This window comes from Lutra lutra, chromosome 11 (assembly GCF_902655055.1).
Source record: "Lutra lutra chromosome 11, mLutLut1.2, whole genome shotgun sequence".
Lineage (NCBI taxonomy): Eukaryota > Metazoa > Chordata > Mammalia > Carnivora > Mustelidae > Lutra > Lutra lutra.
Genome location: NC_062288.1, coordinates 55,924,949 through 55,942,228, shown reverse-complemented (window position 1 = coordinate 55,942,228; position 17,280 = coordinate 55,924,949). Strand labels below are relative to the sequence as shown.

The 17,280-nt window shown below is 39.4% G+C and overlaps 1 protein-coding gene across 4 annotated transcripts in view; it reads left to right on the top strand.

The window, feature by feature from the left end:
- Positions 1-16,794, top strand: part of IGF2BP3 (insulin like growth factor 2 mRNA binding protein 3) — a 141,953-nt gene extending 125,159 nt beyond the window's left edge. For 2 of the 4 annotated variants that reach the window (XM_047694118.1, XM_047694120.1), the window contains 5 exons: positions 7,611-7,727; positions 11,042-11,116; positions 13,594-13,725; positions 14,380-14,493; positions 14,764-16,794. In XM_047694118.1, the coding sequence (XP_047550074.1) occupies positions 7,611-7,727; positions 11,042-11,116; positions 13,594-13,725; positions 14,380-14,493; positions 14,764-14,862 (537 nt within the window). In that variant the 3' untranslated portion in view covers positions 14,863-16,794. Of the gene's footprint in view, positions 1-7,610; positions 7,728-11,041; positions 11,117-12,265; positions 12,455-13,593; positions 13,779-14,379; positions 14,495-14,763 lie in introns of those variants that run through there. The other 2 variants (XM_047694119.1, XM_047694121.1) reach the window with 2 other exon arrangements.
- Positions 16,795-17,280: the final 486 nt, after the last annotated feature.

The window sequence follows — 17,280 nt, the reverse complement described above, 5'->3', positions numbered from 1 at the left end:
ATCTGTTGTACAAACCAAAGGGAAACACTGGCGTCCTTCCAGGTTCCTGAAGGCTGGTCTTACTGGCTGGCAGGCTTGCCTCCATGCCTGTGTGATGTCTTAGGTTCTGTTCCCCACAAAGGAAATACACTTAACCTTACTGTTTGCTTATTCTTGTATCTCCTCATGATAGATGATTAGGAATTACTCGTTGGCAGACTTCACCAGTTATGCAAACTTTCAGTTGAGCAGCTTTGTTCTTATGTTATTTCAAGCCATAACATAGAGTCTGCCAAGAAGTCCAAAGGAGGTTTTGCCAATAGGCATCTGGCAGAAATCCACTGGGAAGCTGCTTGAGTCATGTGACTATCCTTCACCTGAAGGTTTAGGAAGAAGGGTTCAGGATAATGAAGCTGAACATTAACTTAAATGCAGAGAATGTGTAAAAGGAAGGGTAATGCTGATGAGTTTTTTTTTTTTTTCAAGCTTGATCTCAGAGACTTGAAGTCACAGGTGCAAGAGGCTTATCATAACCCATTGTTCTGGCTTCTTAGTTTTGTAAGTAAGAATTATCTACATATCCACATCCTGGAAACAGGGCTTACTATGCAGAACTCTACACAACAGTAATTTGTACCACAGAGCAGTTTAATGACTGTCAAATAGGCAGGATAATAATGTGAGGTGCCTTATATTCCCAGAGGAAAAGTTCCTTTGAAAGGAACTTTCGGTCAGGGGGCACCTGGGTGGCTCAGTGGGTTAAGCCTCTGCCTTTGGCTCAGGTCATGATCCCAGGGTCCTGGGATCGAGCCCCACATGGGGCTCTCTGCTCAGCAGGGAGCCTGCTTCTCCCCATCTCTCTGCCTACTTGTGATCTGTCTGTCAAATTAAAAAAAAAAAATAAAAATAACTTACGGTCAGGGAGGTGCTTGGTGGATATGAAATTGGCGTGAAGGGAATTGGGTGATGTTCGGAAATGTCTTCATCAAGCCTCAGACATCTGATGAGTCAACTTTTTATTAAGGTGCTGTTGCCAGAGGCACGCCTCACTGCCCATCAGTGCGGGGCACCCCCTCTCGGTACATTTAGTTTGCTTCTTTCTGACACTGCTTTTTCTGTTGGACAGGCTCGGTTGGGCCTCTTTTCATCCCAACACAGAATAGTTTTCTGTCTGTATACGGACTTTTTATGTCTTCACCCCTTTTTTCTGTTAAAATTTGGTCCTTTTGGCCCTTTTCTACTGACCACCCCTCCTTTTTCAAAACCTCACACAACTTTTAAGTTTGTTTTTAGTCTTCATATTGGGTGTGTTGACTCCGGCTTGAGTCCCACCCTCAAAAAGCAACCAAAAAAAGCGCTGATGGCCTTTCGTCACTGTGTCAGAAAGATTATTTGGCTTTTGTTCAGCTTTTGTGGCAGGAGCCTCGGTTTGCGCTTTTCTCCTGGGAGAGTTGTCTTCAGCATCTTCCAGGCCAGGACACATGCCCACACTGTGCTTGCGAGTCTCTGCGGCTTTCGCTCCAGGGATGCCTGTTAACATTATTCCTCTGAAGACAGAAGTTGCTCTCTGGGATCAGTCCCGGGAAAACTGTTTTTTACTAAGCAAATGGATAGTTTTTCTCTTCCAGGCATACTCAATTATGCGGCTGATTTTCTTTTTTTAAATCAGCTGCTAGGAAGCTTAGAGCCAAGTGTATACAAGAACAGCATTCCTGGCTTCATCTTTTATATTCAGGTCCCTATGCTCTTATTTCTTCACCTCCTTTGTTTTACTTCTAGATTATGTGTATTTTCTAAGCAGCCTAAAATTTTTCTGGAACAGGGCCCAGAAAACAAATAATTACACAGTCGTGGCAAAATACAACGGGGCAGATCTGAGCGAATTACACACTGGGTTTCGTCTAATCATTAAAAAGGTCTTCATCACTGTCAGGCCAAAAACAAAAGTATATTACTCAGAAGAACATGGTATAGATGTTCTCAGTGAGATAAAATACTTAGATCCTATCTTTACTTTTAAAAAGTTAATATTAATGTATCAATTTTACCATAAGGACCAGAATGACAAATTTTTATTGAGCACAATTTATGGTCAATGTCTGAATTAATTCAGTTATTAAAATAAGAAAGGTCCCCTGGAATAAGTGGTACATGGTCATTGCAGAACACACTGGCAGGCTGTGAGATATGGTGCTTTGCATACAGAGGCACTATTCTTAGCACTGGGAAATACTAAAGAACAAGTAACTAATGTTACTCGTTCAGTTTTTTCACTAGTGAATAGCAGCAGAAGTGACATGGCCAAGCTGTGCAGGGCAGGGCCCTATCACAGCTCTCACAGCAGAGAGTTCAGTGGCAAGTCAAACCCTCTTCTGGAATATTTGTTCTAAGAGGGCTGGTATAGAGAGGCAGGGAGGCTTCGTGTAGCTGACTGCTGTATTAAGACCTGTGGTGTCGTACTATGTCCTGGGAAACGTCAGAAATACCAAGTTGTAAAGAAAGTAGTACAGCTATGTGTACATATGTTGAAGAAACAATCCAGTGATTTTCTTCAGTAATATTTCCTGGAGTTGAATTTGAGGTTCACTCTTAACAGGAAATAGGATGTACCTCTTGGGGGTTACAGGTCAGTGAAGAGACTTGGAAAGAAGAACACAGTTCAGATGATTTTCATTTGTAGAAAACTTGGCATGGAGGTCTCGAATCCTCTGTTGCTTTCTGTTTTGTAAGTATGAAAGGCGTGGTTCAAAATAGGATTTCCCCCTTTAATATATTCGTTGGCCATAAAACACATGTATTAGTATGAGAATTTGGAAATACCTGTCAACTGTAAATGTTAATACTCTGATCCGGCGTTTGTGTTACATAAGATCTTGGAAGTATTTATATAGGAGCCCAAGATTTATGTTTAGAGATTTGACTGCAGTGTTACAGAAATTAGTGAAAAAATAGGGAAACCAAACTTTCTGCAGATCTTGAAAATAGCTCCTTCAGATACAACAAAATAATTGTCAGGTAAAGGTGAAGGACTTGTGTGAAGGTTTTTTTTGACAACTTTTGCATGACATGGTTATTTTATTCTCACAGCAGAAACAAACATTGAGACTCTAAGTTATAAAGTACCTTAAACATGCCTAAGACAGGTGTGTGCAAATGAGAAAACAAACCTGTTGCTGTCGGATCCCTGTTCTGTTGGCGCATCATCTTTTTTTTTGGTGTGTGATTCAATTAAACTAATCTTAAAGTTTCTTTAAGTTTTTTTGAGGCATAATTGACATACAGCATTGGTTTTAGGAGTACAACATAATGATTTGGTATTTGTCGTGATTGCAAAATGATCACCCCAAGAAGTCAACATCCATTACCATAGTGATTTTTTTTCCTTGTGATAAGAGCTTGTAAGATCTCTCCTAACCTTCAGATATGCAGTATAATATTAACTATAGTCATCAAGCTATATATTATATTCCTGTGACTTATAATATAGCTGGAAGTTTGTGCCATTTGACCCCCATTACATCATTCTTAATCTTTAGTTACCCCTTTTCTTCAAAATAAGGCATTTTTCTTTTAAAGATTATTTATTTATTTGACAGGCAGAGATCACAAGTAGGCAGAGAGAGAGATGGGAGGGAAGCAGGCTCCCTGCTGAGCAGAGAGCCCGATGTGGGGCTTGATCCCAGGACCCTGGGATCATGACCTGAGCCAAAGGTAGAGGCTTTAACCCACTGAACCACCGGGCGCCCCAAGGCATTTTTTTTTTTTTTAAAGTAGGCTCCACACCTAATGTGGGACTTGAACTCACACCTGAGATCAAGACATGAGATTGAGTTGGATGCTGTGCCACCTGAGCCCTCTGGTGCCCCCAAATAAATAAATTTTAATGGACTACCTCTGATGCTATTTTATGCACATTGATGATCAAAGGCTTAAGCTTTTGCCAACAATATGTGGGAAATTTCTTTTGCCTGAGGAAGTCCTAGCAAGGTAGATAGAAGAGTGATAGCGCCAGGGAAGGCAGCACTCCTCACCTGGGAGTTCTTTTGGGCTGTTACATGGGTTCTGTTTTTGGTTTTGTTTTGGGATTTTTTGGTTTTTGTTTGTTTTTGTGGTTTTTTGATCTGTTTGTTTTGAGAGCGAGCGAGCTCCAGGGGGTAAGGGGAGAGGAAGAAGGACAAGCAGGCGTGCCTCCTGAGCAGAGAACCCCATGTGGGCCTGAATCCCAAGACCCTGAGTTTATGACCTGAGCTGAAGTCACTTGCTTAACTGACTGAGCCACCCAGGTGCCCCTGGGCTGTTCTTAGGAATCATTTCTGCATCTCTGTATTATAAAGCACATACATACCTATTGGAAGCAGGGTATGTCCTTTTTTTTTGTTTTAAATAAACATGGCTTGAGAGAGAGAGATGTCCAGTTCTGAATGCTGGCTGCACCACCAGTCAGTATATGACCATGTACAAGTCCCTTACTCTATTTCTTCCAGTTTTCTCTTTTATAAGATGGAAATGTTGTTTCTCTTGGTTGTATGGGTTGTGAGATGTAGATGAGGTGATGCACCTCACAGAGAAAACACAAACTCTCACCACACAGGACTCCTGTATACCACTGCTCCCTGATCATAGGTACCTCCTCCTTAAACCTGAATTTTGACCTCGGCATGCTTTTTACCCATCTCCCACTATGCTAAACACAAAGGTAGCACCCACACTTTCCATGAATATCTCAACCGGGATTCCACCATTCTGTGTGAATAGAGTGGGAAACTTTTTGTATAACTTGATGATTATTCTAAACATTCAGAATCTTTGACTCAAGCAGTTTTACTAAGAATTTATATAGTAGAAGTACTTGTACAAGGGCACAATTTTTTGTATAAAGATTTGATGGCAGCATTACATGAATTAGTTGAAAACTGTTAAACACACACACTCATGCATGGAGAGGAGACAGCAGTGGTGAGTCTAGCTGGAGGAATGCCCTGTTGAATGGGATGAGGCAGGGCCATATGAATGACATTGGGAAGAGATCTAAGCTGTATCATTACAGTAAAAAAAAAAAAAAATTAGACTATGTTATTTGTAGCATGTTACCATTCATTTACTATTTTGGTTTATTAAATCCATTTCCCCCCATGAAATAGGTCTGCCTGTCCTTACCTAGTTTCTTTTCCACTGGTTTTGGTAATTCTTCTTGAGCATTTTGCCTGGAAGAATTATACTTATTTGGGCCTGGTGCTATATTTAGGTGATTAGTTGATTATAGAGGTAACAGTTGCTTAGGTCAATGTAAATTTTTCTGATTGATTTTTGGTAACTCCTACTAGACAGATTTTTGACACTTTCAGATTTATTGACGTATGTTTTCATATTTCCCTTTTCTCATTTCAATTTTTTTTAAGATTTGATTGATTGATTGATTGATTGATTTGACAGAGATCACAAGTAGGCAGAGAGGCAGGCAGAGAGGAGGAAGCAGGCTCCCTGCCGAGCAGAGCCCAATGCGGGTCTCGATCCCAGGACCCTGGGATCGTGACCTGAGCCGAAGGCAGAGGCTTAACCCACTGAGCCACCCAGGCGCCCCTCATTTCAATTTTTTATCTCTTACTTAGACAAAAAGGTTTTCCTTTAAAGAACTAGCCCATTGTTTTTGTTACTTCCTTTTGTTACTTCTAGAATGTTTACTAATTCATTTTTTTTAAAAAATCTTTGCTTCAGAGGAAGGAAACTATAGACTATTAAGAAAAATTCCTACCAGATAGTGTGAGTAAACAGGTGTTCTGTGGTGGAATGGCCTTCTGGTAAGTGTGTGTTGAGGGGCAAGTGGAATGGCTGATTCATCCAGACGTGGGTTTCTGCTGTTGAGCAGCATATTCACCACAGATCCGTGGTACCGAGTCCTCTGTGCTCTCTGCTTGCACTCTGGGCTTAACGGGGAGAAGATGGAGCTGCTAATGCCCCTGGGAATTTGTGTGTTATAAGAGTGTTGGTCATTGGGTGGACCAACATTAGGTAGCACAAAGTTTGTTTTCATACCCAATAAAAATGAATGGGCCTAGTGCTGCTGTTTCTTTTGACTAAGATTTTCAGAAACTGCTTAAAATGATCATATTCTCAAGATTTTCCTAGTTCCTGGGATGCTTGAAAGCAAAACTGTTGACACATTTGAGACTTTATAAAATTTGTAGAGATTGGTAAATGAGAAATTAGACTGAAGTTGCCTCATGGCTCTGTGTGAACAGACTACAGTACTTGAGGGACTGACTTGAATACTTGGAATTTATAGTATCCTCCGTAACAGGGATGTAAGAAGGCTCAAGAGAGAATTCCCTGAAGTATTTCTTACCAAATAGTTAATGTGTACATTTCTGACTGCAATATATTTTCTAGTATCTCTATAAATCTTAATTGGTAGGTGTACCTAAAAAAACAACACAACTGCATATTAAGTTCGTGTATTCAATTGTAGTTCACCTTAAACTATTTCTTGGCATATATGGGAAATCTGTACCTGCCTCTCAATTTTGCTATAAGCCTAAAATTGCTCTTTAAAAAGTCTTAGAAAATAAAAAACATTTCTTGGAATAAATTTCTTAGAATTGACTTCTCCTTGGATACATTTTTTTTTTAATGTTGTTAGAAATTAAGCAAGTATTGGGGTGCCTGGGTAGCTCAGTTAGTTAAGCATCTAACTTCTGATTTCAGCTCGAGTTTGATCTCAGGGTTGTAAGTATGGGCCCCACATGGGGCTCCACAGTAGACAAGGAGCCTTCTTAAAAAGTAAGCAAGTATTAATGTATGAACATGTGAACTGCTTCTGCATTTTAGAACCTATAATTCACCAGTAAGATCACTGAATCTTGGTTTAGCCTTTTTCTTTTTCTTTTTTTTTAAACCCAGGGTTCTCTGGTGCGTGTCTGTTGACCCTACGGGAGTGACCGTTTAAAGGGAGATGACTCAGGAAGGACATAGTTGGCTTGAAGTGGGAAGTTGAGAAGTGAAGTATACAGATAAAATCCATTTTTGAAAAATCTTTGAGTTAGCCTTCAAAATGTTTTCCAATTTTTCCGTGTGTTAAGTGGCAAAGGAAGGGCAGAGATGGGAGGAATAATGAACTATATGGGAAAGAATCCTAGGGTATTTTGCCACTAAGGTGATATATCATCCTGTCCTTTGCTTGGGTGTGGCTGTGTACTGAACGGTGACAGTAAGGTCTTACACGATTCAGTCATATATGATGAGAGACTCAGGAATTCTTCCTTTTGAGAAGAGTTCATCAGGTGTTTAAACCTACATGGCTATGGTGTAGACTTGTGTCCTCGGATGCATTGTTTGTTGATGTGTGGCCCACAACTTCATTTGCTTGTCAGGAATCTAAACTTTGTGACTTTGACTTACCTTTTAAATCTGTAGATCAGTGACATCCTAAGTTCGAAGAAAATTGGTGTAGAGAAAAGTGACCTTTTAAAGTCAGATGTCTTCAGAAGGAACAGATGTTCTCAACTTCAGGTTAACTCTTACCAACGCACTCTTGTCAGCTTCCTAATATTCCTACTGTATGAGTGCCCCCATCCCTCTGCCAATGATAACAGCCTACTTTTACCAAATACACGTATGTCCTGTCTTTCCAACAGCAATCAGAAACGGAGACTGTCCATCTGTTTATCCCAGCCCTATCTGTTGGCGCCATTATCGGCAAGCAGGGACAGCACATCAAGCAGCTCTCTCGCTTTGCAGGAGCTTCTATTAAGGTACTGTTCTGCCGACTGTGGCTCTTAGTGCTTTACTGACAGTAAGTTACAGGAACATGAGTCATCCTGCCACTTCATAATCGAACTGAATATGGCACTCTATACTGGGGCTACATAGGGTGTGGCTATGATGGAAAGCCCCCAACTACAGCTTCAACAAAGTTGACTTTCAGAAAAAAGTATTCTGGAGGTAAGCAATCCAGTGCTGGTGTGGTAGTTTTGGTCGACTAAGTCCCTGGACCTATGTTCTAGCTCATTTTCCCCAGGCATGGCTTTAGTCCCTCCTGTCCCACATGACAGTGTTCTGTGCTCTCACAAGTCTGTGGTCCAGCCAGCTGGAGGACACTAAGAATCTTCCTCTTACAGAGTCTTCTTATTAGCTGCTATAGAATATTTTTATCTCTATTTCATTGCTCAGAAACTGCATCACAATGCCAGACATAGTTGAAAGAACCAAGAGGGAAATGTTGGAGTTAAATACTTTATTATTATGGAAAGTGGGATAACAAATATCAGAGGCCACCAACTGGATAACTGTACTCTGAAGATTCTGTATTTTCATACGCTGGGAAGCAATTTAGTAAGACAGTGCATTGTGTTTTAAGCTATGTACAAATTAATAATGGCTCAATACAGTGACAGCTTTCTTTAGGAAAGCATCAGTCCAGTGGGGTGGTTTTTTGGTTGTTGTTAACATTTTATAAAATTTTTTATTAAAGGAATACAGTATGGGGCTCCTGGGTGGCTCAGTCCATTGAGCTTCTGTGACTCTTGATTTCAGCTCAGGTCATGGTCTCAGGATCCTGGGATGGAGCCCCGTGTAGGGCTCCATGTTCAGTGGGGAGTCTGGTTCTCTCCTCTGCATGTGCACTTTCTCTAATTAATAAATGAATCTCTAAATAAAATCTTTAAAAAAATACATAAAAAAGTTGCACGCAAATGTTTATAGTATCTTTATTTCCAGCTGTCCCCCAATGGGAAGCAGCACATATGGGCAATGGGCAAATAGATAAACTGTGGTCCCTCTATACAGAAGATATTAAGAACAAACCATTGATAGATACAAGTTGGTCGGAACTCATGTTGCATGCTAAGGGAAAGAAATCAAACCCAAAGGCCATATACTCTCTGATCCATTTATATTTAAAATCTGAAGGCAGAAATATAGGGATAGAAAAAACATTCAGTGATTGCTAGGAGAGGCTTGAATACAGAGACATAGCAGGAAGAATTGTGGACAGTGACTGAACTACTGTTATTTTGATTGTGGTAGTGGTTATCTGCCTATGCATTTGTTACCAAAGAGTGAATGCTACTATCTGTAAATTAGTTAATAAAGCTGCAAAACACAGAAATAGCCCTCATATGGTCTCCTGTAACAAAAGATAACAAAACACATGAACAGGAAATACAGTCAAGATAAACAGGTAACGGAAAAGGAGACAGTAAAAGATAGAAGAGTGAACCAACTTTAAGGTCCTGCAAGTTTCCTGATTGAGTTAAAAATAAGTCTTTGACACATACATAAAGAACCTAGTAGTCTAGCTTTGGAAAAACTGCAGTGAACATTTCATGAATGAGAACTATTTGGGTGTTCAGTTCTCTTGTTTTCAGGCTTCATGGAGGTTTTATAATGAGGGTAAAACGTTTTGTTTCCAAGAGAGTCTGAAACACGCATAATCTGAAAGATGCACCACCACTCTTGAAACTTAGCTGGATTTATAGATCCATAAATTTCGTATATGTATTTAATGGGCATATATTTGGCATTTGCTAATTATTTGTGTTCACTTATTGGACATTAAGACTGTTCCTTATTCTGCACAAACAGTGCAGTGATGGACGGAGTTCTTCTAGCCAAATTTTTATATACAGCCTTATTCTTTAAGGTAAGTCTATAAAAGTAGATTTGGTGAGTTGTGTGTTTTCAGGCTTTTCAGAGACTAGAGCAATTTTTACTCTTAAACTCCATGTATGAGTGCCCTTAGCCCCAGCCCTCCCTCACCAGTATTGACAAATCTAGTCAGAAAGATAAAGAATGAGGCGCCTGGGTGGCTTAGTGGGTTAAAGCCTCTGCCTTCAGCTCAGGTCATGATCCCAGAGTCCTGGGATCAAGCCCCACATCGGCCTCTCTGCTCAGCAGGGAGCCTGCTTTCTCCTCTCTCTCTGCCTACTTGTGATCTCTGTCTGTCAAATAAATAAACAAAATCTTAAAAAAAAGAAAAAAGAAAGATAAAGAATGAGATCTTTGTTCCAGGGGTTTCCTGTGAATAATTCTAAGGGCTTAGACTAAACAGAAGTAATTATTTGCTTGTTTTATAGACTCAAAATTAGTCTACAAAGTAGGAATAGTAAGAATAATAGTATTAGCATGGCTCTAGATGACAGAGGGAAGGAGAAAAGATGACTCCACATTTGTTGACTGTAAACATTGTGGAAAGAGCCCTAGTGGACTATATTAGTAACTGACAGGGATTAAAATGAATGGTAGAATTTGGGGAAGTTTTTATAATATATTTTGCTTCCCATTCTTACATAATAAATTTGGTAAATAGTAAGAATTTGCTTCTTACACAGCATATGTCTTAGCAGGTTTTTTTCTTTTAAAACAACTACCAGCTGGGTCCCCAAGTCCTGTGACTATGGAACAAACCTGGGTTCTTCTCCCTTCAGTAGCCTCTGGAACATTTCCCCTGGCCCAGGCTTTTTGTGTGATTTCATATACTCTGCAAAAATAGGAAAGCCGTTTACTTTCCTTCTGCCAAATTAATGTTAGTTTACTTCATGTTACTCTACTGAGCATACTTCAGGGGAATTTACCAATAGTCTTAGATCTGTGAACATAGCAGTTTCTTGCACATACAGACCTGGGTGTTCTGATGCATATGGGCCAAAGACCACACTTTGAGCACCATTGGTGTAGTGATGAGGAACATGGGCAGTGGAGACAGACCTAGTTCTCCCTCCAGTTGGATTAGCTGTGTGATCATGGACGGGCCATGTAACTCAGCTTCTTCAGCCTTCGGTTTGCCCCCTGTAAAGAACACGCACCACCTTACTGGAACCCAGCGAGGATTCGCTGAGATCACATGTGGACCTTCACATCAGGGCCTGGCACAGTGTAAGCACACAGTTCATGGCAGGAGCCAGGACTGATGAACCCATGTTAGTCACTGCTGCTCTGTAACTTCCTTCCAAAGGCTTCCATTCTACATTTCAGTAAGTCATGCACAAATGTCAGGCTGGTGTGTGGAAGGTTTCTATCAGTGGCACCTGAAAAAGTGTCATCCCCCCCCTTGATGTGCCTGTTACAGATTGCTCCAGCTGAAGCCCCAGATGCTAAAGTGAGGATGGTGATTATCACTGGGCCACCAGAGGCTCAGTTCAAGGTATGTGTTCTGGAGTGTGAGCACAGGTAACCAATGAGTGGACTCAAAGAATGTTAATGCCTTCTCTTCAGGAACTCTGTCACCTGGCTTCTCCCTTAAATATATCTAAAACTCGGTAAAAAGGATCTCCCAACAGAAAATCGTAAGACTAAAAACAGAGTAGAAACATAACCAAAGTTACATTTCAAAAATAAAGCTAACTTTGTTTCAACTTTGAAAGTTTTGTAGTGGTTGCTGGGTTTACCTATCTCCCAAAGGAGAATTTGCTCAGTGCCTTGTTACTATGTGAAGGAGAGACCTTTAAGACAAATTTATAAACCTGTCCAGTTATTATGCCGTGGAAAACTTGTTCCCTAAATTTTCCTCTTGTCCTTGAGAGGCCTTAACCTTGATTAAAATGTCCCCCTTTCCTCTTACCCTTGTAATTAACTAACTCTGAGCCCTTGTCCATTGTCTGACCACAAATCACTCTCATCCTTCCAATTTTAGAAGTAGAAATGGTAGGAACTCTTCTGGCATTTGTCCTGGTGTGAACCATTGTTAGGGACCTTTGCAGCTGAAGTGCCCTTCCCAGTATGCTGAGCGTTGATGAAGAGTAGAGACCGAGCATCTGTGCTGCCATTTCAAATCCTACTTCTGTCATTTATCTTCTGTGTGACCCTGGGCAAATTACTTAACCTTTTTCTGGCTACTCAGCTATAAAATGAGGATTAGAACACCCACAAGGTTGAAACAAGATTATAAGGTATAAAGAATATATAAAGTGCTTAGAATATTGCTTGCCACATAGGAAGCACAATATAAATAAGCTGGTGGTGGTTTTCAGCAGACTTGGGGTGAATCAGGTGGACTCTGCCAAATTCTCAAACACATACTTTCAAGTACATGATTTCTCCCATAAAATGTAGTACAAGTGTTGTAAAAGTAACTACTGCATTAGAATGTAACTAATTCATCCCAAACCCATCTTATTCTTACCACCTGTGTAACTGGACAACTCTTGAACCTTAAGTTCCTTTAGCCCTAAAATGTAGTTAGTAACAGTGCCTACTTCTCCCCAATCCCCCCCTTTAAAATACCACTTAGATCTCTCTTTTCTGTGGCACATTTTTCGGTAAAAATCCAAAGCTTTTTTCACTTCATTTACAGGAAGAACAGAAACAAAAGGAGATGCTTTGAGAGGTGGGTGCAGTTTGGCTAGGCTGAAACTCAGGTGAAGAAATTTAGTCTCTCACACCAGCCTTCTGGGCCAGGCAGTTGAAGTTCTAACTCAGAAATGTTGCAAACTGATTCCTATCCCAATCCTATGGGGTCAGTCACTTTTAGTTTGAAACCTTATAGATGAACACGGACATCAACTATTTTATGTTTCCTCTTGGTGCTGAGCTCCTACATTTTTATAAATGGAACCGCTATCTTGTAATTCCTATAATTGTATGTTGGGAAATTCAGTTTGTTTCCCTGTGTTCTTCAGTGCCCATGTGGGATGGTATGGTCCTCTTAAATGGAATTACTTAAGAAAAGCTGTAATGCTTAAATATTTATGTGATCAGTAATAGTTACAAGTGAATTATTTTAGAGATCCAAGAGGGGTAACCCTCCTAACCCGTATTTTTTCTGATGAATCTGAGAGCTTTTTCTTTTTTTCCAAAGAGAGATGTATATTCCTGTGTCCTTTGTGTTAATACCTAGATCTGTAGCTTTAGACTTTGAGAATGAATGGAATATAGGGTACCAAGATGAATTTTGTTTTTCCTATAACCCCCTATAATGAACTTACCATTTCTGCACCAGTGAAAATTTGAAATGTTTTGGGTACTTTTGTTTTTAGGATTTACCCTCGTAGCTTGTCAGATTAAACCAATTCTGACTTCTTTATCCTTTGGTATATACTAGAGCAAATTAATGGTTGTACATAATAAGAGAAGTTTCTTAAGTATAATGTCGAGTTGTATGCAGTAGGTATCAAGATGCGTTGACTACTAATGTCATAAGTATGTGTTAACCTGATTTTGTCACCTCATTATTCAGAGTAGAAGCCACTTGGCTAAGAGGAAGAAACCTGTTTGAATACAAAATGTCCTTTCAGGTGTGAGCCTGCCGTCTCTTATCCTCCAGAAAAACACAATTACTTTCTTACTGAAAGCAGGAAAGGTTTTACCTTTTAGGATCAGGGGGCAAATGGCTATTTGCCCACAACAATGATTTATTTTTAGTTAAGCTGAGTACTGATTGCCTTTAGCTCTTTTTGTTCAAAGAATAAATCGTATTCTTCAGTCATTCAGCTGCCACCTCTGTGGTGCCTGGTTGTTACTGTGAATCTTCCTAACTTTGCCTCTTAGGCCATCTGCAACAGTCTATCACCTGAAGAGGTGTCCCTGCCAAGGGCCATTCCAGTGGACTGGGGCCATCTCTGAAGTTAATGGACCTTCCTTCCCTTCATGAATGATACTGATAGGATATGTTCTCATCTGTAGGCTCAGGGAAGAATTTATGGAAAAATTAAAGAAGAAAACTTTGTTAGTCCTAAAGAAGAGGTGAAACTTGAAGCTCATATCAGAGTGCCATCCTTTGCTGCTGGCAGAGTTATTGGAAAAGGAGGCAAAACGGCAAGTACTTCAGCAAAACCTGTGCAGTGGTATGAAAGGGAAAGCGTTGAAAGGTACTTAGGAGTTCCAAGTCCCTGAATTTGGGCTAATTTATAAAAAGCAGGATCATCTGGGCCAAGGTTTGGAGAACACTGCCTTTTGTTCTTCCTGAGTGTTGGTGTCAGCCACTAGTGAAAGTAATGTCTCGCTTTCAGACCACTTTATGTGAGAGGAGTGTCTCATGTACAAGGGGCATTTAGCATTTTTGGTTGCTGTAAACTTCAGCTTTTTACTTTGGCACAGTGATGGAAAGAAAACTTTTTTAAATGTCCTCTATAACCTACCTCTTTAACAAAAAAGCAAGTGGTTTCCAGTTTCTCTTTAGCACATGTAACTTCTTTCAAAGCTATTTACAATTCTGAATTGAGAGCATTTACTTTAGAATCAGACTTTCAGGGATTCAGTCTGGTTCTGCCATTCACTTGTGTAACTGGTCAAATCGGTTTTTTGGGGTAAGTCTTAGTTTACTATAATTTTGTAATGGGTACAGAACTGATAACCTGATAGAATTATCAGTGGATTAGATGAAATTTATAAAGCCACAAAGTAAGTGCTCAGCAAACGGTGATTTTTTTAAAACCTCAATTTAACATAATCTCTGCTTATCTTGTTCAGGTGAATGAGCTCCAGAATTTGTCAAGTGCAGAAGTAGTTGTCCCTCGTGACCAGACACCTGATGAGAATGACCAAGTGGTTGTGAAAATAACTGGTCACTTCTATGCTTGCCAGGCAAGTGGGATCTCATGTCCTAAGCAAGCTCTTTTGCTTCTTTCCCAAACGGAAGCAATTCTCCTGTGGGTGTGCTCCCACCCCACATAGAAATTGTTTGGTGCTTAACAGGATAAAACCCTTTTTAGCAGGTAATTTCAGACTCTACTAGCAAACTTAAACTAGCATGTATCTTTAACCTTCACATCTGAAGTTGTTGAAATGGAAGAGTAAAATAACTTTTAGTAACCTCTGATTAGGTAGAAAGTTCAAATCTCTCTCCTTTTGCAGGTTGCCCAGAGAAAAATTCAGGAAATTTTGACTCAGGTAAAACAGCACCAACAGCAGAAAGCTCTGCAAAGTGGACCACCTCAGTCAAGACGGAAGTAAAGGCTCAGGAACCAGCCCACCACAGAGGCAGATGCCAAACCAAAGACAGACTGCTTAACCAACAGACGGGCACTGAACCCCTAATATCCAGAGTTACGTGCACAAGTTTTTACCTAGCCAGTTGTTTCTGAGGACCAGGCAACTTTTGAACTCCTGTCTCTGTGAGAATGTATACTTTATGCTCTCTAAAATGTATGACACCCAGCTTTAAAAAAAATAAAAAAAAAAATAAGGGGGGGAGGGAGGGAAAAAGAGGAACTCTGCACTTCCCTTTTGTTGTATTCTCAGTGTAACAAATATTCTCATTTTTCTTACTGTACCCTCCTAATGCCAGAAATTGGCGTAATGATGCAGTCACTAAATTAATAAAATATAGATTGCTCCCAAATCCAATTGTTAAAATTGGATCAGAATAGAATGATTATAGGAACTTAAATGTTAAGCTATTAGCATAGAAAAACTGTTGTCAGTTTTATTTTTAATGTAACACTAACATGAATAACCTAAGGGAAGTGCTGAATGGTGTTGGCAGGGGTATTAAACGTGCATTTTTACTCAACTACCTCAGGTATTCAGTAATGCAATGAAAGCAAAATTGTTTTTGTTTTTGTTCTGAAATTTTATATACTTTATAAAGATAAAAGTCCAACAGTTTTTTAAAAAACTTTAATTAGCTAACAGGAGAATAACAGAAAATTTTTACTTCTGGTTAGTGACCGTAAAGCTGGAAAATTAATTTCAGGTTTTTGAGGCTTTTGACACCATTAGTTGGAAAATCTAATAAATGTTCAGTGATATGGAGCAGTGCCTATATTTGGAGAGCAGCAATACCATTTAATTTTTTTGTTTATGGTAGGGAACCTTTTCGATGGTACTAACAGAGCAAAGTGGTTGCAGGAGGTTTTGGAACGGCTAGTTGAAATGGCTTCAGAAGACTTCAGTTTTTTTGTTTGGCTGTGTGATTAAATGCATAAAAATGCTTTGTGCTTTAGACTATCACTACCTAATGAAGAGATGCAGCCCCTGTGGACCTGAAACTGGCCAAAAAGCAAGCTTTCAGCTTGTCTTACAGGATGCTTAGTTTGCCAGCACGCTTCAGACCAGTCGGTCTACATGTTGAGCAGACCCCAACAGAACTGCTTTGTGAAGACCAATGGGGTACTCAGATGGTGGGGCAGTGTTCAAAGGCAATATCAAGGCTACATCTCCATGTGCCAGGCACTGTCATGAGCCTCACTAAGCTATTTTGAAGATTTTTAAATAATGATAAATCAAGAAAAATGTAAGGCCACCTAAAATATTACATAAAATACAGCAGGATTTCTGTATTCTCTGCAACCAATTATTTGAAAATAAGTCAAAAAGTAGAGGATACTAGAAAATAATTTCGGGGATATAATTTGAATGACTGTGAGAACACATTTGACCTTTGATACAGGATACTGAATTCATATGCCCATTCCTTAACTTGATGGCAAAGCCCGGTATGTACAATTATGTGGGTGTGGGTGGTCTCCAAGGCCACACTGTTCTCAGAATTGTTTTTTGCTTTTGTAAATTGAATGATCAGTCCTCTTATTACACTGATCTTAAGGGCATATATAATAAGCCTTTGAAAAATATGGCCTCCTTTGTATTTCAGGATGAATTTCTACAGACTAGATAAGTTTTTCTGAAGATCACTGTTATCAATTAGACATTTTGAAATGACTTGAAATGTTTTCCTAAATGTTTTCAGAAAACCAGTTTATTTTGTAGTTTTAGCCAAAAAGTGCCCTTTGTCATACAATTAATTCACTTAGCATTCATAATTTTTTCATATGATGAATTGCAAAAATAAAATCATAGACTGGCTTTCTGGTTGGATTTCAGGTGAGATGTGCTTAGGCCAGAGCTCTTCCTCAGTGTTTGATTTTTCCCATATTTGTTGTTGTTGTTTTTTATATATATATATATATATATATATATATATATATATGCACATACATACATACATATATACAGATAGGTGCTGCATTTATATCTGCTGGTTTAAAATTCTGTCATATTTCACTTCTAGCCTTTTAGTGTGGCAAATCATGTTTTACTTTTAATTAAGCAATGGTAATGGAGTATCTAATTCTGTAATTGAGTTTTGTACTCACCGCACATGGATCATTCCTCATCTGTAATGTGCCCCAAATGCAGCTTCATTTTCCAGATACCTTGATGCAGAATAAAGTTTTTCATCATTAGGTGCAGCCTGGCGTATGGCATATTTTATTTCTGGTTTTTCAAATAAATGTGAATGTTCAAATTTAATCGAACTATAAACAAATATATTTTTAGTAATACTATGTCAATCTTAATTTACCACTCGATATTGGTGCTTACCTTATTTTCTCCATTCTGTAGTACTTACTGTGGATCCTGATACTA